The following is a 15,270-nucleotide window of genomic DNA, read 5'->3' as shown; positions in this document are numbered from 1 at the left end:
TTTCTATTTATCAAAAAACAGAGAGAGGTTGAGAAGACAAAAAACCGGGAGAAGACATCTGCAACCCGTACGATTGGTATGTATCCAGAATATGCAAAGAATTCCTATTAACTGAAAGGAAAAACAAACCACCTATTGTTAAATGGGCAAGACAACTTTTACAGAGAAAGGATCGCAGATAGAATTTATACAATAAATAGCATACAAGTAGGTGCTCAAGCTCATTAGTAGTTACAGAAATCCAAATTAAAACCACACAGAAGATCATGTCATACCTGCCAGGTTGACAAAAATAAAAATTGATACCAGGATGTGCTGGTAAAGGGACAGAACAATAACTTTTATCCAAAGTTGGTGGGGTTATAGACTGATGCAACCACTTTGGGAAACAGTTTCATATTATCCAGCTAAGTTGGACATGAGTGTACCTGCAGAATGTTAGAGCATTATTATTTGTAGTAGAGAAAACTGGAACAACTCAGTGCCCATCAACAATTTCATGAATTAGTAAATTGTGATATATTCACACAATGGATTATATGGGAAATAGATGAACCATAGCTACACCATCTACACAACTGACTCAAAAACATTGTTGAGAGAAAAGCAAGTTGCAGAAGACTATGTACAGTATGATTTCATTTTTACAAAGGCAAAAAACCAGCCAAACTAAACAATGTTGTGTTTAGGGATAGTCACATAGATAATAAAACCCATTAAGAAAAGCAAAGGAGAAAGAAAGAAGAAAAGAAAAATGATTAAGACAAAATTCACTGTAGCAATAACTTCCAGGTGGGGAGAAGGGAAGCAGGTGGCTTCTGGCATATGGCAGTGTTTCAATCCACAGACACATGGATCAACCTGACAGAATGGTCCTAACAGCCATGAGTATGGGTGAAATGGCACAGGAAGGAACATCAATCCTTAAAGGCACTAGAGAAAGAGGAAGTTTCCAAGGACAGAGAAGGAACTGAGTGGACAGGAATAAATACCGGGAGGAGAGACAGGAAGGAGGAATGCAAAGGCATATTGTGTGCTGCAGTGGGATGGAAATGCAGGCTGAGGCACATTTGTTGGATTCAGCCAGGTTTCCTGATGACCTTCCTTGGCTGTAGAAATTTCAGCCAAGACCTGGGGGTAGAAGCCACACAGCTGAGAACTGAGTGGGAGCTAAGAAGAGCAGATCGGGGAAAGGCATAACACTGAAAATGTTTGAAAAAGGCGAGGAAGAAAATGGATAGCAGCTGGGGGGGGGCAGGGTTCCTTGAGAGATGTTAAAGGGTCTTCAGGTGGCCAGTTAAAATCACAAGAAGATACATTTTCACATCCATAATGTCAACAGAAATTTGTTAGACTGACAAGGGGTCACAGAGATATGGAAAAACAGGCCATCTCAGATACCGCTGGTGTGTGTGTGGGGCGGTGGGGCAGGTAAAATGGTAAAACTACCTCGGAAACTAAATTGGCAATATCCGCCCAAAAACTCCACGCCTGGGTACATTTCGGCCTCAGAGACACCCGCACACGTGCACTAAGAGACAAGGACAGAAATGTCCATTGCTCCACGTATACAGAAGCGATAGACTGTGTATTACCTGCACATCAGCATGGAACAGATAAATTAATCATGGAACGTACGCCTGAAATGGTATCTAGCAGCAAAAGCAAAAATAAGTACATTTTAAGCTATATGCGTGACTCGTACAAATATCATAGTGACAGAAAAAAGCAAGTTGCAGAAGTCTACGTGCAGAATAGTACCATTTACGTAATGGTCTTACAGAAGGAATTTAATGAAACGTTTAACGATGTACACAAATGCAGTAGAAGTAGTAAAATGCTCGCAAATTTACCTAAATTCAGGAGAGTGGTTACCTGGCGGGGAGGGTGGAATTATCTGGGATGTGCTAGGAACCTGACATATTGCAACTTTACGTGTAACCCGTTTGGTAGGTACATTCGGTCCATTTTATTAATGAGCAAATTGCGGCTCCGGGAGGTGAGCTGGTTAGAATAGCAGTTTCACTAGGTTTTGACTATGGATTTCGTGGCTGAACGAATGAAAGAAAGGAAGCCTCAGGTTTGCCCTCAGGACTCTCCCCGAGCTCTCTTCCAGACGCACCACGAACAAAATCCGGGTTTTTTTCTCAGCTGGATTCGAAGTCGGTTCCGGCCCCTGCCCCCTCCTTCCGCGGCCTTGGGCCCCGCCCCGGACCGCTCAGCAGTAGCGGGACTCATGAATATGCAAGATAGAGGAAGATATTTAAAGGCGCCGGCGCCTCTCGCAGATCCCTGCCCAGCGCCGCCCTTCTTGCGCTACCCGCAGTCCCAGGGCTGGTTCCCTTCGCGTGTGTCCATCACTCTGTGCGGAAATTGCCAGCATGTCGGACAAACTGCCGTACAAAGTCGGTGAGTTCCAGGAGCGCAGCTAGCCGCGTAGGCTCCACATCCGCTGGTGGCCTGTTGGGGAGGCAGCCGCGGGGCCCTCGCGGGGCGCTCATGGTCCTCTTGAATCTTTGGCTCGGCGCGATCTTGGCTGCGCGAGGCCTCCTGGGGGTTGGAGTTCTCAAGTCAAAGCGAGCGGTTCGTTGGAGGCGGCCGTGGACTACAAGTTCCGGCGTACCGCGCAAGGCCCATTGCCCCGGCGCGGGCTGCGGAGCCGCCAACTGGCGGCGTGTTGCGCCCGGAGGGGGCTGGGGCAGGCGGAGAGCGTGCACCTGGCTGCGGCCTGGGACTGTTGGCACCTGCAGGGACCTATTCCAGGAGGCCAAGATCCTGTCGTCTGGACCTGGATACCCCTTGGCCAGCAGGGTGGACCCGGACAAGTGCCTACCCCTGTCTGGGCCTCCTGTAGGGAAAGCGAGGGTGCTGGAGTCCCCAAGGCGTGTGCGGGGGAGAGGCCTGGACAGCTAGCCAGAGGCCGGCAATAGTCCACTCACAGGGGACTTTGGGCTCGTTACTCAACCTCTGGGGTCACTCTCCTGGTCAACAGGGACAGTCATGCAGCGAATCTCGAAGAAAGCTTGGAGTGCTTAGAAAAATCCTTGCTGTTCTGTGGATAAAGTTGATAAACTGCCAGTGTATTTTGGGCGTTTATTATGGGATGGGCACCACCTTTGACCTTTATTCTACATTAATTCATTTTATGTCACGGTTTTTTAGGGAAGGGACTATTACTTTCTCATTTGTTGTTGAGTATGCGTAGTCACAAGAATAAAGGTAGCTTGCTCAGGATGTTAGAGCTGGTTGGTGTTGGAGCAGGATATGAATGTAGGCCTTGGAGGCCTCTAAGCACACCCCTTTCACCACTCTGTGTAATTGAACACACTTGGAGCAAACTAATGAACTCTCAGCACAAACCTGTTCAGGCTGCTAGCAGTTTTTAAAGTAAATTCAAGACACCATTAAACCTGGAGAAAGTCATCAGTATTTATGGGGCACTTGCAGTGTATTTGGTGATTTGCTTGTGTTTACAAAATAATCTTTGGAAGTAGACTTTGTCCTGTTATACAGAGGAAGAAACTGAGGCACTAGTAGGAAGCACTTGTAAAGATTCTGTGGAAGTAGGATACCTGGGTGGCTTAGTGGGTTAGGTCTTAGTGGGTTAGTTGGGCTCAGGTCATAATCCCAGGGTCCTGGGACAGAGCCTGGAGTTGGGCTCCCTGCTCAGTGGGGAGTGTGCTTCTCCCTTGCCCTCTGCTCCTCCCCTCTGCTTGTGCTCTCTTACATAAAATCTTTGGGGGGGGGGGGAGATACTGTGGAAATGGTGGCTTATCAAATAGCCAGTTATCCCCATGAAACTGAAGCCCAGAGAGGTTAAGTAAAGATCTCATCGGTGCCTGAGCGAGAATGGGGTCATGTCATACTGTGGAGAGATCAGCTGGCCAGGGTTGAGGGCCTTTTTGGAATGTTGCTGATGGGCTGGAAGAGGGTGAGACAGTGAAAGGGGAAAAGAGGAATCAAGAAATCTTAAAGATTTTGGCTGGAGTGGCTGATCAAATGGTGGTTTCATTTCCCTAAAATGGGAAGATTGGGGAAGTAAAAGTTTGAAAGGGAGGAGAAGTCCCAAGGGCTCAAATGTGACACATAATAGATCTAACTGGGTATCCAAGTAGAGATGCTGAATAGATAAGTTGGATTATGAGAGTCCTAAGTTCAGGGGAGAAGTTTGGGCTGGAAATAACATAGGAATTGTTGCCGTAGGGAAGGTATTTAAAGGCTGTAATGGGATGAGCTCACCTGGTAAGAGAGAAGAAGGAGATGATGGAGCCCTGAAGGCTTCCAAACATTAGAGTCAGTTACAGGAAGAGGAGCCAGAAGGGTAGGAAGAAAACTATGGGACGACAGACATAGAAGCCAAGAAAAGAAAGGGTTTCAGAAGGAGGACTGTTCTCTTTTATAATAAGAATGCTTGGTCTACAGCTACAGAGGAGGAGGACTAGTGGATTGCATGAAGGCAATATGGCATAGTTCTGATTTCTTCTCAATGTGTTGTGAAGTGAGGTTATTAATTCATGAGGAGAGGTGCTAGAGGCTTGGACAGAGTAGGACAAGAGTAAATTTTTTTTTTTTTTTTTTTTTTTTTAAGAGATTGAGAGTGTGCGTGCAAGAGAGTACACCCACTCAGGCCCCCTGGGAGGGAGAGCCTTAAGCAGGCTCCATGCTCAGCACGAGAAGGCTTCCTCTCACAACCCTGAGATCATGACCTGAGCCAAAATCAAGAGTTGGACACTTAACCCACTGAGCCACCCAGGTGCCCCAGCCTAAGGAGAGTAAATTTATTAAGAAAATCCGGGGCACCTGGGTGGCTCAGTGGGTTAAGCCGCTGCCTTCAGCTCAGGTCATGATCTCAGGGTCCTGGGATCGAGTCCCACATCGGGCTCTCTGCTCAGCAGGGAGCCTGCTTCCTCCTCTCTCTCTCCTGCCTCTCTGCCTACTTGTGATCTCTCTTTGTCAAATAAATAAAATCTTTAAAAAAAAAAAAAGAAAGAAAGAAAATCCTACGATTGGGGCGCCTGGGTGGCCCAATGGGTTAAGCCTCTGCCTTCGGCTCAGGTCATGGTCTCAGGGTCCTGGGATTGAGCCCCACCTCGGGCTCACTGCTCAGCAGGGAGCCTGCTTCCCCCCTCTCTCTGCCTGCCTCTCTGCCTACTTGTGATCTCTATCCATCAAATTAATAAGATGTTAAAAAAAAATCCTATGATTGCTGAATGTGCTGTGAGATTTGTGGTCTTAGTATGGTTGTGATTTTCCTCCTGCTGGGCTCAGTGGCTTGGGTGCAGTGGAGGGTTGGGTGAGGGAGTTTTGCCAAGGAGTTCTCAGAGGGAACAGGGGAATCCTCCACTGTGGAAGCAATTGAGAATAGAAGGTGGTGTGGTGAGGGACTAGAAATCGGTAGGATTAATGCATTCGAGATTCTGACCTGGTCAGCTTTGCCCTTGTTGGGAGTTTGGGCTCCAGAGGGAGAGGATTGGAAAGATGGGACATGGCCAGAGCTGGTTTTGAAATCAAGATTTCCAAAGGAGGGTCAGAATTGGTGATGGCCTGCCAAGGTGAATGGGTAGGGGTGGGGTGGGAGGGTGAAAGGGGAGGGTGTGTGTGTTGAGGCACTGGGGGAGTAGTTCCTCCCATGGGGGAGGAATATTTCTTCTCTGAAATTGCTTAGATGTACAGAAGGAAGCAGACTTAGTTTTATTGTTACTATTCTCTGCAGTTTTTTCCCTCCCACCAACTACCTTTTTGGGTGATTGGCAGGACATAAATTTCCCTCAGGATAAAAATCGCCAGGAGTCTCAGCCCTCAGCCTAGAACTATTGACTCTTTTTTTCCAGGGGAGATTTACAAGGATGCCTGATGACTCTTTTCAGGGAAGTTTGTAACCACTGACCTAGGGAATGAGCTGGTGTGGGCTGGGAGAGAGAAAGGGTGAAATTGTTAGAAGAATATTGAGATGGTGAGAGAGCTCATAATAGTATCCTTCTTTCCTGTCTGAGAATTTGGACACATTTGAGACATTTGGGGTGGCAGAGAGAAGCCAAAATAGAACTCTCATTACTGATGACATCGAAGCCAGAGGGTGTAGATGAGTGTTGAAGTCCGATGATCCCGCTAGCAAACTGCGAAATTCAGGTACCCTGCAGGTACAGGCAAGGGTATTAGGTAGGTCTCCATGTGAAAGAACTTGCTCCCCGCAGGCTGGCTGGCTACTGCTTGCTTGCAAAAGGGAGAGCTTAACTGCGCATGCCCTTCATTCTTCCCAAGTTTACCAATCAGACACGTCACTCTGGCTTCTCCAAGGGCAGAGAGAGGCCAAGAGTATTAGTTACACAGGTGAGTTTACTCCCAGTGGAAAGAAACATCGGTAGTGGGGAAGCAGCATTTTCATATGGTCAAGGAGATCAAGCAACTGCGTTGTAGTGACTCCTTGATTACATGTGTTCTCCTACACGGCTGTAAGCTGTGGTTAGGCAGGGACCAGGTCTGTCGGTCTTTGACTGCCCTGTCTCCGTAAATCCTTGTTGCGTTAGTGAGAGTGCAGTGACCAACCAGATGGCTCACTTGAGTGTTTTGTGTCCACAAGTAGATAAGCAAGAATGGTGGTGTTTTGTGGTTGGTGGGAGGCGGCAGCTCACGGAACTCCTATCCATCTTGGTCCTACAGCCGACATCAGCCTGGCCTCCTGGGGACGCAAGGCCCTGGACATCGCGGAGAATGAGATGCCGGGCCTGATGCGCATGAGGGAGATGTACTCGGCCTCTAAGCCACTGAAGGGCGCCCGCATCGCTGGCTGCCTACACATGACTGTGGAGACAGCTGTCCTCATTGAGACCCTCGTGGCCCTGGGTGCAGAGGTGAGGCCCTCAGCATTTCCTGTGGGGGGTGGGGACGTCCAATGTGGTGCCCCTGGGGCCCAGTAGGGGCTTCAGGCTTGTCACAGTGCCACCACCCTTTGTGGTGACTATTCTTACGCATGCTTTTGCCCTGACTGCGAAGATAGTTTGAGTTCCTTCAGTTCACATCCTGCTGACTGAGGAGCTCTGGGTAGGAAAAAACTCAAGGCTGATGTCCCACCGAGTCATCTAAGGACTGTCTCTCATGGGCCCTCCCAGGGTCCTGTGCCCGCCATGGACCAGTCATGGTGCCAGGAGGATGGGTTTCCTCTCGTTGTTTCAGCCTGGGTTATAAGTACCAAGGGCTGGCGGCTCTTCCAACCTCTCTGGGAGTTTTGGAGTAAGATGGTTTCCCGAGACGCGGCAGGGAAGAGCAGCCAAAACCAACAAACCAAGTCTACCAACCCTCAGTCCTTGGACCTCTTACCGCTCTTCAACGTTCACACTCAGTGCTCTGATTTCCTGGCTTTAAGTACTGTGTGTATGACTCCAAAATACATGGATTAGCCTGGACTTCTCCCCGCAACTCCAGACCATGTATCCGGCAGCCTCTGTGTCAGTCATCTCCACTTAGAGATCTAGTAGACATCTCAACCTCAACATGTCCAAACTCATGATTTCCTGTTCCCCCCTCCTCCTGCAGTCTTCCTCATGTAAGTAAATGGAAACACCAGCCTTCCAGGTTCTCTCCGTCCAAGGACCTGGACTCCTTTTTCTCTCCCCCGCCAGCAACTAACCCCACAGCAAATTCTGTCATCTCGGCCTTCAGAATAGACCCGTGGTCACCTCCGCTGCTACCATGGCATTTCTCGTCTGAACTCTTACAGCAGCTTCCTCACTTATCTCCTTGCTTCCTTGTGGAGCTCTTTGCCCTCCCATAGCACCAGGTGATGTTTTAAAGCCTAAATCGGGTTTTGTTAATGCTCTGGCTCCCATCCACGCACCAGCTGTCCCCAGCCTATGGTTGAAGAGCCCGCTGGGCCTCGTCCCCCTTGATCCAGGGCTTTGCTCGATCTCTTGTCTGTGCATGAGCCGTCTGACCAGAAGCCCTGTCTCGTTGGCTGTTCTAGGTGCAGTGGTCCAGCTGCAACATCTTCTCGACCCAGGACCATGCAGCTGCTGCCATCGCCAAGGCTGGCATTCCAGGTGAGTCCTGTTTGCTGCTGAGGGATGTGGGAATGCATAATGGGCTCTGCTTCTCCCTTTTTTGCCTCACTGACTCGCACTGCAACAGGTTTTCCCATGGCAGGGGAGAGGGGTTCCCGTCACGGAATTCTAGCCTAGTGATTCTTAAGGAAAGAGTTGTTTTGTGCCACTGTCATCTAAAATCCTCTGGGATGCACTTCTTGGCCCCTCCCAAATCACATAACCAGGGAGGGTGGGATCCTATGATTGGGAACCACATGATGCTGAGGAGAGGAAGATCCTTAAAGGAAGATGTACGTCTATTTCCAAAAGAATCGGGGGAGATACTGGGTGGAAAAATAGCCCCAGAGGTCCATTGCCTAGAGTCTGATGGTCTAGGAGGCTAAGGAAAGACTTCATCACAAGCTGCTAGAGAAACAGGTACACATCTGTTGGGACTCTGGGAGGGAAGTGGTTAGCTCTGATGGTGATTCAATAGGGCATGCACAATTCCCTCTAACCAGCCATAGGTGGAGAGAATGGGTTGGGGAGGACCCTTCCAGAGCTTGGACTGGCAGGTCCCCCAATGCTCTGCCTTATTTGGCTCCGTGACCCTTTTCTGGGAGAGGCCTTGTTTTCAAGACCACTGCTGTAGTTCGATGGAGAGGGCAGCTAGGCCTGCTTGGCCAGTTTCATTTGCTCAAGATTCACAGGAGCCCAACATCCGTGTCCCACTCTGGGCCGGCAGTTAGGAGGAGGCCTGGATTCTGGTGCCTGTTCTGGAATGCCCATGCTGTGACTTGGGCACATCTTAGCCCCTCTCTGGGCATCAAAAATGAATGATGGTAATGCCTGCCTCAGAGTGTTACTGTGAGGAAAAATGAGAGGGAGCATGAGGCAGTCAAAATAATGTCTGCCACAGAGAAAGTGCTCCATGCACAGTAGCTGCTATTAAATTTTTGGCCAGACTTAGCCCAGGACAACCCACCACAGAGACTGCTGGGCCCTCAAGTCCTTTCAGTGCAGAATGGATCTTGGATCTTGGCTTGTGGGTCCACCTGAGTGTGGCTCAATGATCCTGTAACACTTTGCAGCATTAGGCATTGTGGGTGACCGAGCCCCGGTCACTCATTGCTGTCCCCATCCTTGGGGTCCAGACAGAAGGGGGTAGGGAAGGAAATAATTATTTCTAGATACCTATATCTGGAGGGGCCGTACTTGGCCTCCATCTCACTTAATCAGTACTGTTAGAGGTGAAGAAACGGAGGCTGTCAGAGGTGAAGTGCTTTGTTCAAAGTCCCCCAGCTGGTAAATGGAGAACCAGGATTTGCCCTCAGATCGAGCTGGTTCCAAGTTCTGTTCTTTTCACCGCCTGAGTCCTCAGAGGGGCTGGAGGTGGCTGGGGATGGAAACTCGGTAGGAGATCGCATTGGCTATGCTCCGGTGGCTGCCTGTAGCAGGCCTCAGTGGGGAGGGCGAGTCCCGATATACTGTGCCACCCGACCTCCAGTGTACGCCTGGAAGGGTGAGACAGACGAGGAGTACCTGTGGTGCATTGAGCAGACGCTGTACTTCAAGGACGGGCCCCTCAACATGATTCTGGATGACGGCGGTGACCTCACCAACCTCATTCACACCAAGTACCCACAGCTCCTGTCAGGTAAATGGGGTAGGTGGGTGGGCAAGGTATTGGTAGGCTAGATGGGGCCTGCTTGCCCGTGTGAAGGCAGCAGCCCTGGCAGAACTCCACTGCCTAGAGCAGCAGATTCTGTGGAAGATGGGAAGATGGCAGGCTCCTGCAGACATGCTGGGGCCTGGCCTCCTGATTTCTGATGGTGTGGGGCTGAGGTGATGGGGGGAGGTCTGGCTAAGGTCTGGTTTGAGGGCTGGGAACAGCTGGGAAGGAGTCAGCTTTGTTAAATCAGGGTGGGAAGGAATGTAGAGGGGTTAGGCAGTACAAAGGCCCTGAGGCAGGAAAGGATGGACTATTCAGGAAACTGAAGGGAAGCCAGTATGGCATTCCTTTACTGAGGAGAATTGCAGGGTATAGACGGAGCTTTAATGAAGGGTGGATGTGTAAGCACTTAACAGGCCAAGAGAAGAGAGTTTGGCTTGATCCTGAGAGGAAAGAGAAGTAATTGGGTGGTACTAAAAAGATTTCTCTGAAAATATAAAATGGCTCCTGGGCTCTGTGTAGATAGAAGATGGGTTGTGGCTGGGAGACCAGGCGAGAGATGATGGTGGCAGGGACTAGGGCAGTGGCAGTTCGAATGAAGAGCTTGGGGATCGAGGGGAGACGGGATCCTTAGGGCTGGTGATGGTGGTGACTCCCCTTGCATGCTGGGCTAGAGAATTGGGTGACTGGTATCAGTCACAGAGATGGGAAGCCAGAAAGAAAAAGCAGCTTTTGGGGCAGAGGTGAGGAATTTGGGTGAGTTGAGGTGTGGGTTCTTTGAGGCTCTTGGGGTCTCATCCCAGAGGCACGGCCATTAATTATCCTTTGGTCAGCCCCTTCCTGGCCTTAGCCTCAGGCCCTCCTCTCTTGTCCAGGCATCCGAGGCATTTCTGAGGAGACCACAACGGGGGTCCACAACCTATACAAGATGATGGCCAATGGGAAGCTGAAGGTGCCTGCCATCAACGTCAATGACTCAGTCACCAAGGTGAGTCTGTGGGGCAGTGTCGTGTTCAGCCGTTCATTCCCAGTGCAGCTCAGGAGCAGGCCTCTGAAGAAAGGCCCCTGGGAAGGCTGTAGGCTAAGGACTTGAAGCCCTCATTTGACAGGGGGAAAGGAGTTATAATGACTGAGGGTAGTAAGTACATTAAAGAGGGAAGAATTATACAATGAGTTATACAGCCAGAGCTTTAAAGTGAAGCAGATTCTAGGCAATCTCTCTTAGCAGTTGATCCTCAGGAAGCCTTCTAGACTGGCATAGAAGGGCTAGGGAGAATGTCTTGGGCTGACCAGAGCGAGGGGCGTAGGAGCACATTAGCTGGTGGGGAGAGTCACAGGAAGGGATTAGCCCAAGCCCCACTAGGCCAAGATGCTAAGAGTAGGTCCGAGGCCCCAGGGCCTTGCCTGCCCCCGTCACCCCTTTGCCCCCTCTTCTTTCAGAGCAAGTTTGACAACCTGTATGGCTGCCGGGAGTCTCTTATAGATGGCATCAAGCGGGCTACAGATGTGATGATTGCAGGCAAGGTGGCAGTGGTAGCAGGCTATGGCGATGTGGGCAAAGGTTGTGCCCAGGCCCTGAGGGGTTTTGGGGCCCGCGTCATCATCACGGAGATCGACCCCATCAATGCACTGCAGGCTGCCATGGAGGGTATGATAGGGCAAGGGTTGGCTGTCAGCCACTGGGGCCAGAGGGGCAGGGCCACCCTGGATGACCCGTGGACGCCATCTCTGCACAGGCTATGAGGTGACCACTATGGATGAGGCCTGTCAGGAGGGCAACATATTTGTCACCACCACAGGCTGTACTGACATCATCCTTGGCCGGTAGGTGCCAGGGTGGGGGTCGCAGGGAGCGAGGAAGAAGGCAGGCTCGGGGCTGCTCTTTGTCCCTGACAGCCTCCCATGGGTTGGCACTCCCCAACAGGCACTTTGAGCAGATGAAAGATGACTCCATAGTGTGTAACATTGGACACTTCGACGTGGAGATCGATGTCAAGTGGCTGAACGAAAATGCTGTGGAGAAGGTGAACATCAAGCCCCAGGTGAGAAGCCCCAGCAGGGTGGGCGGATGAAGGCAGAGGGGGGTGTGTTTGTGGGCTGGTCACCAGGAAGAGTAGATGAGGAGGCTCTGGCAACCTGGGTAGTGGAACGGGGGAGGACGAGGGCCTAGTTTCAGGGCCACTTAAATCAGAATCTTAGAGTGACACCAAGACATCCCCATAGATTTTTTTAAAGCTCCCAAGATGATTCTGCTGTGCAGCTCACGTTGGGCACCCCTCCGACTTTGACTAAGCATGACAATCGAGAACATGGGATTTGTGCTCAAAATGTCCAGGCTCAAATTGCAGCAACTTAACCCTTTAAACTTCAGTTTCTCTATCTGTGAAATGAGGATAATAATAGTACTTAAATCATAGGGTGGTTACTGGAATCAAATGTAATAATTATATACAAATATATAATTAGTTTGTGTACGCTTTTAACCCAGGGCACATGGCAATAATAATGATAATAACATTAGTTAATACTTACTGAGTACTTTAGGATCTGCCAAGCCATGTGTCAAAGGCTTTACACGTGTCAGCTTATTAAATTCTCACAGCAGACCTGTGAGCTCTGCAGCTCAGAGCTCCTTAAAAACTATTGGCTCTTACTACTTGTGAGGGCCTGGCCCTGTACTGTGGGTTGTTCTAGGACAGTCCAGTCCCTTCACAGACACTGCAGGAGGTAGGAAGGCCTGCTAGTCAAGAGGGTAGGATGAGGCAGGGATGGACATTGGGAACAAATGTCCTGCCAACCCTCACTGCTGCTCTGCCCACTTACAGGTGGACCGCTACTGGCTGAAAAATGGGCGCCGTATCATCCTGTTGGCTGAGGGCCGGCTGGTCAACCTAGGCTGTGCCACTGGCCATCCCAGCTTTGTGATGAGCAACTCCTTCACCAACCAAGTGCTGGCACAGATAGAGTTGTGGACACACCCAGACAAGTACTCTGTTGGGGTCCACTTCCTGCCCAAGAAGGTGGGTTTGCATTTCTGCCCTCTTAGGAGTCCTCCCAGAGTCCTCCACAGGGCAGAAATCATTCTCTCCATTTATCAGAGGAGGAAACTGAGGCCCAAAAGCAGGGACTGACTCCCAGAGAGCGGCTGTTGCCGCTAGGGGAGCTGGCCTTCCCCTAGAGTGAGTGATCCACAAGAGAGCAAAGGAGGAAGCTTCAAATGCCTTTTAGGACCTAGTCTCCAAGTCCCACAACATCATTTCTGCTTTATTCTATTCATTGGAAGTGAGTCACTCAAAGAGCGAGGAATTGGCTCTCCCTCTTGAAGGAAAGGATATTACGAACTTATAAACAAAGAATTTAAGGATATATTGTAAAACAGTCAACAGCCATTTTAACCTAAAAGGAAACCCTTGGTTATATAACAGAGAAGTCTAAGAGTCAGACAGTGGACCTAGGGATTCATCTTCCTCTGTGTCTTGGCTCTTCTCTTCTTTAGATTCACTTCACTTGTTAAATAGACTTGCCACTGACTGACGAGCTGAGACTGATACCCTTCCTGTTTAAGATTCCCTCCCCAGGGCGCCCGGGTGGCTCAGTTGGTTGAGCGACTGCCTTCCACTTGGGTCATGATCCTGGAGTCCTGGGATCAAGTCCCACATCGGGCTCCCGGCTCCACGGGGAGTCTGCTTCTCCCTCTGACCTTTTCCTCTCTCATACTGTCTCTCAAATAAATAGATAAAATCTTAAAAAAAAAAAAAAAAAGATTATCTTCCTGTTTAGGAATTAAAGAATCCCTGTCTCTGTCATAGAAAATATGTTCTGTTCATAGATAAATTCCAGAGCAGCGTGTGGTAGTTGCTTGGGTTGGTGGAGGGTGAGGAAGGAGATGTGGTCGATGGTCTCACCAGGGCTACTTGGAGGGGGTATGTTGCATGGTTCCCTCTTGAGGAAGGGGAGCTGGGCAGCCAAAAACAACACATCCAGTGAGGCTGGCTGTGAGGATAGAATGAGGTAATATGTGTAACATGTATGACGGATACTTCAACAGAGTAGTTCTTGTCTCTGTGGGTAGCTGGTTGCAGGTAATGGGTCCCAGAGCAGGACACTGATTCTACATCTTCCTGTGTTTCTCTCTAGCTGGATGAAGCAGTGGCTGAAGCCCACCTGACTAAGCTGAATGTGAAGCTGACCAAGCTGACTGAGAAGCAGGCCCAGTACTTGGGCTTGTCCCGTGATGGTCCCTTCAAGCCTGATCATTACCGCTACTGAGAACCAGGCCTACTGTTTGCCTTGTAGCTGCTGGCCTTGCTGGGGTCCCACCTCTCTTCCCCAAGAGCAAATGGCACCAACTTTGAGATAGGTTTGTTAATGTTCCCCATTGACTCCCCAGAGCTAGTCACTCCATCTTTGGCCTCTGGTGCATCCCTCATACTGTTCTAAGTGTGGCAGATGGAATTGAGAAGCCCCTTCTCAAGCCCTGGTCATCACAAGTACATAGGAGATACCCACAGGGAACCATGAGCTCAGGGGTTTTAGAATTGCTCAGTCAGTCCTTACTTGGGTTGGAATTCAGAAGTGGTGGTCACAAAGTGCATGCACTTTACCATCTAGGCCCTCACCTGGCCTGTGGACTTTACACATGTTCTTAGTTTACTGATTCACTGGTTCCTCAGCCCATGACATGAGAATGAACTGTATCAGAGAGCTGGGAGGAACTTTTGGGAGTTTGATGTCCCTGAGAAACTACCTTAGTGCTGCGGATTCTCTTGTTAAAGAGGTTTCACAGAACAATGAGGTTAGTACTGTCAGTTTCTATTTTACACAGGTTAGAGTATACGGTTAAGGGAGAGCAAGAAAAAGAGAAGTGACACCCAGAGGTTGAGAGGGGCCAGAGAATCATAAAAGGAGGCATAGATCTGCCACCTCTTTGGAACACAATGGTTCCTGTAACAACCCTGGATCAAAAAGATTCATTTGGTTTATAATGTTTAATGTTTATAATGTTAAAAAATAGCAGGAAGATGGGTAAATAAAAATTTTGGTGCCTAAAAGAATTCTGAGCCTTTATTATATAGATAATCCACAGCCAACAATAAATGCCATGGATAAGAAGTAATAGTTGCCTGCTGATGAAGACAAGGATTTGTTTGCAGTGTGGGGTGGGGTGATAAAGCCTGCAAGCAAACCCTTGGACTTGGAAGAATGGGTAAAGTGAAGAGAGAATTTGATCTCTTGAGGTATGTGTCTTGTAAACTTGCATGTTTTTTAACCTAATCTATCATTTAATAGGTGGATTTAGCCCATTTATATTTATTGTAATCTCTATTCAAATTTTTTCATCTACCTTATTTTTTTGTGTGTTTCATTCATCTTTTCTTTTTCTCCCCCTTTATACTTTTGGGTTGATCCAGTGCTCCTTGGGGTGAGCTATTACTTCCTGAGCATCTGCTGGATGCTAGGTGCTTCATTATTGATTTTCTTTATTCTCATAATAAGCTTAGTAATAATGTTACCCCAACTTCATAGTTGAGAGTGGAGACTCAGATTAAATGTCTTTCCTAAAGTCCCACAGTTTTTTAA

General features: G+C 49.1%; 1 protein-coding gene across 1 annotated transcript; it reads left to right on the top strand.

The window, feature by feature from the left end:
* Positions 1-2,223: 2,223 nt before the first annotated feature.
* Positions 2,224-14,741, top strand: AHCY (adenosylhomocysteinase). Its single transcript, XM_082743639.1, has 10 exons — positions 2,224-2,409; positions 6,661-6,851; positions 7,961-8,036; positions 9,526-9,675; positions 10,566-10,678; positions 11,131-11,338; positions 11,427-11,514; positions 11,615-11,732; positions 12,516-12,710; positions 13,828-14,741. The coding sequence occupies exons 1-10, from the start codon at positions 2,382-2,384 to the stop codon at positions 13,957-13,959; spliced, it is 1,299 nt and encodes a 432-aa protein (XP_082599765.1). The 5' UTR covers positions 2,224-2,381; the 3' UTR covers positions 13,960-14,741.
* The last annotated feature ends 529 nt before the right edge of the window (positions 14,742-15,270 follow it).

The sequence above is a fragment of the Mustela nivalis genome (genome assembly GCF_964662115.1).
Source record: "Mustela nivalis genome assembly, chromosome: 8".
NCBI classification, from domain to species: Eukaryota; Metazoa; Chordata; class Mammalia; order Carnivora; family Mustelidae; genus Mustela; species Mustela nivalis.
The sequence above is the reverse complement of the archived record's forward strand: the minus strand, read 5'-3'. Positions and strand labels throughout refer to the sequence as shown.